The 11,953-nt window shown below is 36.1% G+C and overlaps 6 protein-coding genes across 6 annotated transcripts; 3 read left to right on the forward strand and 3 right to left on the reverse strand.

The window, feature by feature from the left end:
* Positions 1-133: 133 nt before the first annotated feature.
* On the forward strand, positions 134-600 carry GCK72_010263 (uncharacterized protein; the record flags this gene model as incomplete). Its single annotated transcript, XM_053727772.1, has 2 exons — positions 134-205; positions 415-600. 2 exons carry the CDS (start codon positions 134-136, stop codon positions 598-600), a joined length of 258 nt encoding a protein of 85 aa, XP_053587349.1.
* A 225-nt stretch (positions 601-825) lies between these two features.
* GCK72_010264 (uncharacterized protein) lies at positions 826-1,852 on the reverse strand (the record flags this gene model as incomplete). The annotated part of the gene is made up of 4 exons (XM_053727773.1): positions 826-937; positions 991-1,121; positions 1,167-1,646; positions 1,697-1,852. The coding sequence occupies 4 exons, from the start codon at positions 1,850-1,852 to the stop codon at positions 826-828; spliced, it is 879 nt and encodes a 292-aa protein (XP_053587350.1).
* A 470-nt stretch (positions 1,853-2,322) lies between these two features.
* Positions 2,323-4,360, reverse strand: GCK72_010265 (uncharacterized protein; the record flags this gene model as incomplete). Its single annotated transcript, XM_053727774.1, has 3 exons — positions 2,323-3,180; positions 3,236-4,234; positions 4,286-4,360. 3 exons carry the CDS (start codon positions 4,358-4,360, stop codon positions 2,323-2,325), a joined length of 1,932 nt encoding a protein of 643 aa, XP_053587351.1.
* Positions 4,361-4,823: 463 nt separating this feature from the next.
* GCK72_010266 (uncharacterized protein) lies at positions 4,824-6,861 on the forward strand (the record flags this gene model as incomplete). The annotated part of the gene is made up of 3 exons (XM_053727775.1): positions 4,824-4,898; positions 4,950-5,948; positions 6,004-6,861. 3 exons carry the CDS (start codon positions 4,824-4,826, stop codon positions 6,859-6,861), a joined length of 1,932 nt encoding a protein of 643 aa, XP_053587352.1.
* Positions 6,862-7,070: 209 nt separating this feature from the next.
* Positions 7,071-8,270, reverse strand: GCK72_010267 (uncharacterized protein; the record flags this gene model as incomplete). The annotated part of the gene is made up of 5 exons (XM_003104007.2): positions 7,071-7,202; positions 7,256-7,371; positions 7,425-7,515; positions 7,569-7,933; positions 8,066-8,270. 5 exons carry the CDS (start codon positions 8,268-8,270, stop codon positions 7,071-7,073), a joined length of 909 nt encoding a protein of 302 aa, XP_003104055.2.
* A 2,689-nt stretch (positions 8,271-10,959) lies between these two features.
* Positions 10,960-11,381, forward strand: GCK72_010268 (uncharacterized protein; the record flags this gene model as incomplete). The annotated part of the gene is made up of 2 exons (XM_003104079.2): positions 10,960-11,142; positions 11,229-11,381. The coding sequence occupies 2 exons, from the start codon at positions 10,960-10,962 to the stop codon at positions 11,379-11,381; spliced, it is 336 nt and encodes a 111-aa protein (XP_003104127.2).
* Positions 11,382-11,953: the final 572 nt, after the last annotated feature.

Raw genomic sequence — 11,953 nt, forward strand, 5'->3', positions numbered from 1 at the left:
GGCGACGAACCACATTTTTTTCGAATGTAAATATTGACTTGGGTTTTACTTTACCAACTCTAACTCGAGAGGTAGCCGATTCTGCCAGTTTCTTTTTATATTTTCACTGAGAAAATAGTTTTAAAAACTCAATATGTCCTATCCGGATGATTTCCCAATTCCTCATGTTATTCAGCCAGTTAAAGTTGTTCGGCACGTTGTAAAAGTGAGTGATTTGAATCTGAACAAGAATCAGGAGGATAGAAAATACTTTCAGGAAACACCAATAAAGACACCCTTTCTGGAATTTTGCCCGAAATGTCAGGTTAGTTTTATGCATCTCTTTATTCTTGTTCATTCTATCCAAAACTGTTTTATGTAGAATTGAAACCACCACTGTTTCTCAATTCTTAGAAGTTGTTTGAACGTTTTCAGAGTACAATAATGACATCAGTTAATTCTCACATTGGAATGTGTTGGTGGTTGATTTGTTTCTTCGGAACATTCCTCTTCTGCTGGCCAATTCTCTTCTGTTTATGTTGTGATGCATCAAAAGATATTGACCATAACTGTCCAAATTGTGGTCTACTTCTTGCCACTTCGAATCGAGCCGGTTTTTAATTCTTTTCATGTTTTCACTTTTCTACGGGATTGCTTTATAGCTCTTCGCTTATTTCTGTAAGAGTTGTCTTTTTCTATTATTCGGAAATATGTTTTTTTTTAATTTGCGAGTGAAAGCCTTTCGTAAATAAAACAACAAAAAAAGAGTTTTATCGGATGAACTGAAAGAAGAAAAAGAAAATAAAATATCAATCGAATCACTTAAAGTATTTTGATTTCAGTTGCCTAAATCTTCAATACAACTGCTCCTGAATCGAATCCAACCGAAATAATTCCGGATTCCTCGATTCCAATACACCAAACTCTTCCCATTTCGAAGTTCAATTCCTTTCCCAATCTGAGATTTCCAGTATACGAAAAGACTATTGATTAGAAATTTTGAGACGATACCTCAGTGATTTTGAATTCCATATTTTAACATAATTATCTTCTGATCCGCTGATGATCCAATCATTAAAAGATGAGAGAAATGTGATGTTATGTTGATGAGAACCTTCCAAGCTCTCGATGCAACTCTTCGTCTGAAAATAGTTTCAATTATTTACAGAAACGATTTTTGTCCATACTTCATAGTCCCAAACACGTATTGATCTATCATCCGATCCAGATACGATTCTCGATTTTCCCAGAAAAGCAACACAATTGACTCCTTTGTGGTGACCTTCTAACATTCCGACCTCTTTTTCCTCTCCCAATTTCCAGATTTTCAAAGTTTTATCCAAAGATGCACTGATCAAAACATCCGTATCGTATGGATTAATTGCCATTTGCATCACATAATGCTCGTGTCCATCGAACTGTTGCTCCAATCTCCATTCATTCTCCCAATCCCATACTTTGATTGTTTTGTCATCAGAAGCAGAAATAAGATAGGGTAGAGTTGGATGAATGACGATTGAACGAATGAAATCAGAATGAGCTTCGAATTCATGAATCAGATTAAACGATTCACTATCGAAAATTCGAACCTTTCTGTCATCGGAAGCAGTAGAAATCCAGTTTTTTTGAGGAATAAATTTGGCTGATCGAACAGAATTTTCACTGCACTGAAAGAACTTACAGAGTTTACAACGCTGAATAATTCTGATTTTCTTACCTGAATAGCCTTCACCAATGTTTTCGTTTCATAATTCCAAATTTGAACAACTCCAGTATGAAGAGAAGTTAGAATCCATGGTTTTACGGGATGGATATCCACGCATTTCACTCGATCAGAATGTGAAACAAACTTGGAAATAGCCTCAAAGTCCATAATATTTCAAAAATGGAAAGTTGTTAATCACTTGTGAAAACAAAAGTGACTTGTACCCTCATACTTTATTTTCCGTTTTATACCCTTCCATTCAACGGAGATTTCATAAGAGTCTAGCTCAAAACTTCCAACAATCATTATGAAACGTCGGCAAAAAAGAGAAAGAGAGAGAGAGTATAAGGAAATGAAGAGAAACAGACAAAAAGGTCTGATTCACTAAAAAAGGCTGTTCAAACGGAAAGAAGAAGACCCATTGACTACTGGAAAGAAAAAAAGCTAAAAGAATAGGTCCCAGTTGTCCGTATCTTAGAGGATTTTAGCATTTTCCTAAAAGAAGGATCTCAAAAGAAAAAGAAGAAGTGAATATAGTGTTATTAAATTTATTAAAAAATAAAATATTTACAATAAAATAAACACTTGTAATAAAAAACAAATAAATAGAGATCTATATATTAGAAAGTAAATTAGAATTAATCAACTTCCTCAACAGTTGGTCCTTGTGGATAATTAGAAGAGTTGAAACCAGCAGATCCAGGATTTCCACATCCAGATGGTTGTTGATTGGCAGATTGATGCATTTTGGAGAGAACAGATTGACAGATACTCTTCAATTCCTTATCCTTCAATTCAATTTCATCTTTTTCAGCCAGTGAATTTGAATCCAACCAACGAAGAGTCTCTTCAACTGCTTCTGTGACACGTCTCGCATCATCTGATTCCAGTTTTGATCCATGTTCATCAATTGCTTGTTTCACTTGGAATGCATATGCTTCCAATTGATTTCGAGCCATAACACGTTCCCGTTGTTCACCATCTTCTTTCTCAAATTGTTTCGCTTCGTTTACCATTCTATCAATATCAGCTTGCGATAATCGTCCTTTCTCATTTCGAATTGTGATTCGATTCGTTTTTCCAGTTGATTTATCCTCAGCCGACACATTCAATATTCCATTTGCATCGATATCAAAAGTGACTTCAATTTGAGGAACACCACGTGGAGCAGGAGGAATTCCAGAAAGTTCGAATGTTCCGAGACGGTGATTATCACGAGTCATGGCACGTTCTCCTTCGTAAACTTGGATTGAAACTCCTGGTTGATTATCAGCATATGTTGTGAATGTTTTCGACGCTTTCGTTGGAATTCGAGTGTTTCGATCAATTAAGTTGGTCATCACACCACCAGCTGTCTCAATTCCAAGACTCAATGGAGCAACATCAACCAGTAATACATCTTTAATTGTTTGATCCTTCACTCCAGAAAGTACAGCTGCTTGAACTGCAGCTCCAAATGCAACTGCTTCGTCTGGATTGATTGAACAATTCAATTCCTGAAAAACAAAAAATTAGAAAAAAATGAAATTGAGTTGAGATAATAACACTTACCTTTCCATTGAAAAAGTCTTTGAGCATCTTCTGAATTTTCGGAACACGAGTTGATCCACCAACCAAAACGACTTCATCAATCTTCGATTTATCGAGTTTCGCATCTCGAAGAGCCTTCTCAACTGGTTCAAGAGTCTTACGGAATAGATCAGCACATAACTCCTCAAATCGAGCACGAGTTATTTTCGAGCACAAATCAATTCCTTCGAAAAGTGAATCAACTTCGATTGTGGCTTCGGATGAACTCGAAAGTGTCCTTTTGGCTCGTTCACATGCAGTTCGAAGACGTCGAATGGCACGTGGATTCGGTGAAATATCTTTGCCAGTCTTTCTCTTGAATTCATTCATAAAGTGTTGAAGCATTCTCTGATCGAAATCTTCTCCTCCAAGATGAGTATCACCAGCTGTTGATTTCACTTCGAATATTGATCCTTCAGAAATGGAAAGAATTGAAACATCAAAAGTACCTCCTCCAAGATCGAATATCAATACATTCTTCTCTTCGCTTATTCCTTTATCCAATCCATAAGCAAGAGCAGCTGCAGTTGGTTCATTGATTATTCGAATTGCATTCAATCCAGCAATTGTTGCTGCATCTTTTGTTGCTTGTCTCTGACTGTCATTGAAATATGCAGGTACAGTAATCACTGCATCTTTTATCGCATGTCCAACATATGTTTCCGCCGTTTCCTTCATCTTCTGAAGTACCATTGCTGAGATTTCTTCTGGATTGAATTGTCGTTTCTCTCCTTTCATTTCAACTTCAATCACTGGTTTCCCTTGTTTTCCTTTTACTCCAAATGGCCAATGTTTGCAGTCTGATTGAACTGTTGACTCATCGAAACGTCTTCCAATCAATCGTTTTGCATCGAATACAGTGTTCTCTGGATTACGAGCTGCTTGATCTTTTGCTGCATCTCCAACCAATCGTTCTGTATCAGTGAATGCAACATATGATGGTGTTGTCTTGTTTCCTTCTGAGTTTGCAATTATCTCCACCTGAAAATATTTAATTAGATGGATTCATAATTAGGAATTATAGACACTTACCTTTCCATTTTGATAGATTCCAACACATGAATATGTTGTACCAAGGTCGATACCAATAGCTTTACACGAAGACATTGTAGTTTGTAGTTTGTAGTGAGAGCAGTAGAAATAGATTCTTCTGAGGGTGACTTCTACTCAATCCTGTCCAGCTTATATACTTTTCCAACAACATCTTCTGGAATCTTCTGGAATATTCTCGAACGTATTTTGTCCAGCGTCTCCTCTAATTCTCTCATTCTTACGTTATGTTTCTCCTTTCTCTGCAGTATTTGTTCGAGAACATTCTAGAACATTCGAAAAGGAGAGGTGGAAAAGAAAGGAAAGACTGTGGGAGACTGCGGAGACGCAGGAAATCAGAAGAAGGAGAGTACCCTCGGCGAAGAGGCAACAGAGAAAAATCAGAATGGGAAACATCAAGAATATTCCAGAAGGTTCCAGAAGATGTTGTTGGAAAAGTATATAAGCTGGACAGGATTGAGTAGAAGTCACCCACAGAAGAATCTAATTCTACTGCTCCCACTACAAACTACAAACTACAATGTCTTCGTGTAAAGCTATTGGTATCGACCTTGGTACAACATATTCATGTGTTGGAATCTATCAAAATGGAAAGGTAAGTGTCTATAATTCCTAATTATGAATCCATCTAATTAAATATTTTCAGGTGGAGATAATTGCAAACTCAGAAGGAAACAAGACAACACCATCATATGTTGCATTCACTGATACAGAACGATTGGTTGGAGATGCAGCAAAAGATCAAGCAGCTCGTAATCCAGAGAACACTGTATTCGATGCAAAACGATTGATTGGAAGACGTTTCGATGAGTCAACAGTTCAATCAGACTGCAAACATTGGCCATTTGGAGTAAAAGGAAAACAAGGGAAACCAGTGATTGAAGTTGAAATGAAAGGAGAGAAACGACAATTCAATCCAGAAGAAATCTCAGCAATGGTACTTCAGAAGATGAAGGAAACGGCGGAAACATATGTTGGACATGCGATAAAAGATGCAGTGATTACTGTACCTGCATATTTCAATGACAGTCAGAGACAAGCAACAAAAGATGCAGCAACAATTGCTGGATTGAATGCAATTCGAATAATCAATGAACCAACTGCAGCTGCTCTTGCTTATGGATTGGATAAAGGAATAAGCGAAGAGAAGAATGTATTGATATTCGATCTTGGAGGAGGTACTTTTGATGTTTCAATTCTTTCCATTTCTGAAGGATCAATATTCGAAGTGAAATCAACGGCTGGTGATACTCATCTTGGAGGAGAAGATTTCGATCAGAGAATGCTTCAACACTTTATGAATGAATTCAAGAGAAAGACTGGCAAAGATATTTCACCGAATCCACGTGCCATTCGACGTCTTCGAACTGCATGTGAACGAGCCAAAAGGACACTTTCGAGTTCATCCGAAGCCACAATCGAAGTTGATTCACTTTTCGAAGGAATTGATTTGTGCTCGAAAATAACTCGTGCTCGATTTGAGGAGTTATGTGCTGATCTATTCCGTAAGACTCTTGAACCAGTTGAGAAGGCTCTTCGAGATGCGAAACTCGATAAATCGAAGATTGATGAAGTCGTTTTGGTTGGTGGATCAACTCGTGTTCCGAAAATTCAGAAGATGCTCAAAGACTTTTTCAATGGAAAGGTAAGTGTTATTATCTCAACTCAATTTCATTTTTTTCTAATTTTTTGTTTTTCAGGAATTGAATTGTTCAATCAATCCAGACGAAGCAGTTGCATTTGGAGCTGCAGTTCAAGCAGCTGTACTTTCTGGAGTGAAGGATCAAACAATTAAAGATGTATTACTGGTTGATGTTGCTCCATTGAGTCTTGGAATTGAGACAGCTGGTGGTGTGATGACCAACTTAATTGATCGAAACACTCGAATTCCAACGAAAGCGTCGAAAACATTCACAACATATGCTGATAATCAACCAGGAGTTTCAATCCAAGTTTACGAAGGAGAACGTGCCATGACTCGTGATAATCACCGTCTCGGAACATTCGAACTTTCTGGAATTCCTCCTGCTCCACGTGGTGTTCCTCAAATTGAAGTCACTTTTGATATCGATGCAAATGGAATATTGAATGTGTCGGCTGAGGATAAATCAACTGGAAAAACGAATCGAATCACAATTCGAAATGAGAAAGGACGATTATCGCAAGCTGATATTGATAGAATGGTAAACGAAGCGAAACAATTTGAGAAAGAAGATGGTGAACAACGGGAACGTGTTATGGCTCGAAATCAATTGGAAGCATATGCATTCCAAGTGAAACAAGCAATTGATGAACATGGATCAAAACTGGAATCAGATGATGCGAGACGTGTCACAGAAGCAGTTGAAGAGACTCTTCGTTGGTTGGATTCAAATTCACTGGCTGAAAAAGATGAAATTGAATCGAAGGATAAGGAATTGAAGAGTATCTGTCAATCTGTTCTCTCCAAAATGCATCAATCTGCCAATCAACAACCATCTGGATGTGGAAATCCTGGATCTGCTGGTTTCAACTCTTCTAATTATCCACAAGGACCAACTGTTGAGGAAGTTGATTAATTCTAATTTACTTTCTAATATATAGATCTCTATTTATTTGTTTTTTATTACAAGTGTTTATTTTATTGTAAATATTTTATTTTTTAATAAATTTAATAACACTATATTCACTTCTTCTTTTTCTTTTGAGATCTTTCTTTCAAGAAATATCTGAATTCACTTAAACAAAACGCTTCAGACTTTGGCTTTTTCAATCAGATCATATTTATTTAAAGTCTCATAACAATATTATTTAGTCCATCCACTGGAACTGGCGACATTGACATAAGACGGCAAGAAGCAGCATTTTCATCTTTTTTCACAAATTCAAAATCGAATATTTGACCGAGAAGTTCATCGCACTGAAATTAATTTTTTTGATGACCCATTTAACTGATGACCCATTTATTCTCACCATTTTCATATTATGCTCCATATATTTTCCAAGTTGAGAACACTTTTTTCGATCTCTGAGGACATTCTTAATCCCAGTGAGCACAACTGTTTTCGCGTACGAAAATGAATCGGATTCTGTAAAAATTAGTGGTTTCTTTCAACAGATTCCAGGAATTCGTTCTCCTCACCATAGTCCAGTTCCGAATTGAGAACATTTGCCAATCGAAACAATTTTTGAAGAGAAAGAATGTGATAAGGACGGTTGAGAAGTGTCACCATCTGAATCAAAAAAACATTTTTCTTGAAATATTTCCCCCCAAACTTTTCATTACCTCATAACTTCTGACAACCACTTCAATCAGTTTCTCAGTATCAGAAATTCCTCCCAATCGTACTATTTTCTCATAAGCAACTGCTTCATAATCCAATAATTCTATTTTCTCACTGTGTCCTCTTCCTGCTTCCACTGAATCCAAGAATTCAGCCCACCATTTTGCAAACTTCATTGCATCATCTGATCCACTTGCAGCATTGACCATCTCTGCATATGAATGATGTGCTAGAGAAATGAGACACATGTCGACTGGAGACTCTCGATTCGCACTTTCAACCAATCGAACACATCTCGAATATATCTGTTGATCGTATGCTTCAACTGCTTCTGCGTAGACATTGTCTATTCCAGATGACGTGTCAGCTGTAATTCAAGATTTCTGAATTCGAACCAACTATCAGGAATGTTGTCAAATGCTTGGAAATTTTGAATACAAAAGAACTTCCTCGTCCCCCTTTCCAATTCAAATGAGACTTATTAAAAAAGTCAACTCACAATAAATGCTTCCGGATCCACAAGAGCCCGGCGGAGTGAGTAAAACTGGGGTCGTCGCAACACTTCTCTCAACTTCTTTCCTGATTGTACTCAACTTTTTCACAATTTCTTGAGCTACGAAATTCCATTCTTCACAGTTTTCCAAATGTTCGTCCATTTCAGAAAGACGCTCCAAATTTTGCTGAATTTCTTGAATTCGTTTCATTTGCGGTTGCTGAAAGTTTGGAAATTGAATTGGAAAGTTATCGAATTCTGGAAAAAAGAAAAAGCGCATGATGTTCAAAGAGCGAAATAAATGGAAAGTGGCACTGGAATCATTGGAAAACTGATAACAGAGAGGAGAGCGGAAGGAGAAAAATGATAAAATTGAACAGAAAGAATTTACATTTTTCAGTTGACAACATATTGAATTCATGGAAAGAAAACATGTGAGGATTAAACAAGAACAGTTTTTCTCGGGAAAAACAATTTAATATTCATAGATAAAAAACATTTTGAGAAATGATGCCATCTTTTTTTTTAATCTTGATCATTTTTGAAGATGCTGGGTTATTGTAGTTTGATAAATATTTTCAATTGAAACATTATTAGAATCCTTAGTTTTCAATGAGACACATCTTCTAACAGTCATAAAAACAATAAAAACTTGCAACAAGAAAACTGGCAATAATCGCAAAAAAATCGGTGAAAATCAAGTGATGAGATCCTTGGAAAAGGAAAGAGCATTTGAGATGAAGAGACTCAGAGAAATCAGGTTGTGGCGAGACGGAGGGCGGCTTAGAAGTACACTCGGTTATGACCTCTTGATAATCTCAAGAAGTAAATGATAAGAGAGGGAGGGAAACAGGAGAGAAACCGGAAATGTACTGGATAATTGAGAAAAAAGTGAGAAGTTAATGAGATTGGGGAATAAGATTTGGTGGGAATGGGAGAGTCAACATAACTGTTTTTGGTCCTGAATGATGTGATTCAGTAGATGAGAAATAAAGAAATTGAAATTAACGTCTGAGAACTAAAGTTTTGAAACGGGAATGTAAGATGTTATAGCTCATCCCATATTTTGAGGGACCGTATAACTCAACCGTCCTTTTTTTTGATCTCGCAAATGGATCTTTTCAATTCCCCAAAAGGAACCATGCCTTGGATTGCTGTTGTTTTCTCACTTCGTTCACACAAATTACAGAAAGAAAAATACTGAATCAGTTTTAGGCATACAACCTCTTAATCAGGAACATCCGAGTTCAAGTCTTATAAGAATATGTATTGAATTATCCGAGTCAAACTACCTGATTTCATCGTTCTCCAATTAGATCATACGATAATTCTCTAAAATGAAAAGTCATGTCACTCAATTTCTCGGAAAACTTCGATCTTGATACTAAATGAAAATTGAAATTTCTAAAGAAAGAGAACTTGAGATGAAAAGTTGTAGTAAGACTGCAAATGAAAAGTGTCATTCATTGGAAAATATTTGAATAAGTCAGTCGGTGGCAAAGAGAGATCATGCTCACAAACAATGCGAACAATGATCGGAACAAATAAAGCAAGAAAATAGTGTGTGAGATGAAGAGCCGCAGACATCGAAAAGGGGAACACGGAACAACTTTTTGAGAAGCAAAAGGAAGGAAACGAGAGTGAGGAAATGGATATATATTACCTGTGGAGCCTTAATTCTAGATTTTCTGGATTTCAATTGAGTTGAGATGAAAGAGGCAAAGTGGAGTGAACATGAAAAGATTTTTTAGTTTTAGATATAGACAAGTTCTAGAAATCCGTGATGTTTCAGGAAAGTTATCCGAGATGCAGAAAGAAGGTTCACGGATCTTCCGAACCCAGTTGCAGATTTCAATTTCATAAAGAATGTCAACTTTGATTTTCGGAAGCATTGTGAGTGATTAAAAGTGAAAATTCAATTGGGTTACGGTACTCAAAATGCAAAGTTATTGATCTCATAACAGCATGGTTTTTCTTAAAACCCGTTTTGTGACAAAATTCGGAAAAAATAGAGTTTGATGTGAACTCGAGAACACACACATCTCATATATTTATTCATAGGATTCGCTTCGAGAGTAGTGACTGAAAGGAAGTGGTTGTCAGTCAGTGTCATACACTTGACCCTTCTTTAAGCCTCCTTTAAACAGCTTATTCCCTGTGTAAACAATGACAAAAAAATAAGGTAAACGAGTGAAGAAATCGAAAAGAAATATTGAGAATATTTGAATGAATTGAGAGAAAAAGGAGGTGTTCGATGTCTAAATATTTGAGAAATCTCAAAAGAGGATTAACGAAAAGAACACGATTTGTTTCGTTTCTGCACTTTAAAATCGCAGCTTTTCTTTTGATAATTGCCATGAACAGACGATCGTTTTTTTATTGAAACGAATGAGAGAAAATGAGGAGAAAAAAAAGATAAGTGTGAAAAAACGAGAAAAATATTTATGGATGGAATGGGCGAATAGAGAATAAAAACTAGTTGATCAGAAGGATTAGAATATGAATTAATGATGTTGTATTGACAGAATAAAAGAAGTCAAGTGAACATGCAGATATTCATTTTTCTTTTCATAATAAAGAAAACGAGAAAAAAAAACTTGATTACCGTATAGAGTCTACAATAGAAAATAGGAATAATTAGGTATCAATATGAAATAGAACCAGAACATAGTAACAGAAATCATGTATTTTCAGTAACAAGACCAGATGCTGTTCTATAAGAGCAGATTTGGGAAAACACAGAGGGAAAGTGATACAACTTCAATCAAATTCAATTCAAGACGTGACAACCTCCACGTTTTCTTTATTCCGTCACCAAACATGTCTTTTATTTCTACGTGTTACTCTTTCAATTATATTTCATTAATTCAAGTGAATAAACTCATCGAAAGAAGTCGAAGATGTGGAAATCTTTGTTCTTTTTGGCATGTTTGTCGAATGTCGTCAATGGATATCTACTCTCAAAAAGCGATCCAATATGTCGAGATGAGACGTTTCTCTTTTTCTGGAAATCGAATGATCCACAAAGTTCACGAGCAATGAGTCCTTATGATATCACAAGTGAATGCTCAGTTTATTACCAGGTAAAACATGTCTAACTATATTCATTATCTGCCAATTCTAAGAGAAGAGGATTGTTGCTGGCTTGAAATATCAGTGTGTATTACAGATATGGTTCCTAGTTCTTCTGTGCCTGTTTTTCCTCATTTGGCTAGTTTCAATCGTTCCAATCATCATTAGTTTCATCGAAGGAACCGATAGAAGAACCAATTGCTGTCATGAGAAAAAGAAAAGAGAAAAGCAGAAAAATGGAAAAAACTAACAGTGAAAATGGAACTTTCGATGAAAATTAAGTGAATAAATGTTTGATTGATTTTGTCAGTTTTCCCCTCATCTCGTTTCTAAAAGAGAGTAATTATCAACAGTAACTCTCGTAGAAATACCGTAACGGGGGAAAGAAAATTCCAGAAGAAAGGAGGAAAACTCGAATAAAATTTCGATGTGTAACTTATTCTTCTTGAAAAAGAAACAAAACAGTTTTGAAATGATTGTCATAAGGTGTTACACCCAAAAAGTCAAAAGTAATGGGCGCTACCAAAAAGGGAAAAACAAGAAGAATGCCGTATTCTCGGCAGCTTTTCCCTTTTTCTTCTTTTGTATAATTAGTCACAATCAGCTGTTGTCTCTTTTTCTCTTATGTCTTCTTTTCTTCTCCATTATTCTCGAGGTCAAGCAATTCAAGATGTAATAATCACTGAAGAAGAAAATTCATGTGTGAAAGTAACACTTTTTTTGAAATCTTTTTGAAATAACTCTCGCAACAATTGGTTGGTTGTTTCATATAATTTTCAACTACAGACAATATTTTCTCATATGAGGATACAAGATACAAAA

The sequence above is a fragment of the Caenorhabditis remanei genome, chromosome III (genome assembly GCF_010183535.1).
Source record: "Caenorhabditis remanei strain PX506 chromosome III, whole genome shotgun sequence".
Classification (NCBI taxonomy): Eukaryota; Metazoa; Nematoda; class Chromadorea; order Rhabditida; family Rhabditidae; genus Caenorhabditis; species Caenorhabditis remanei.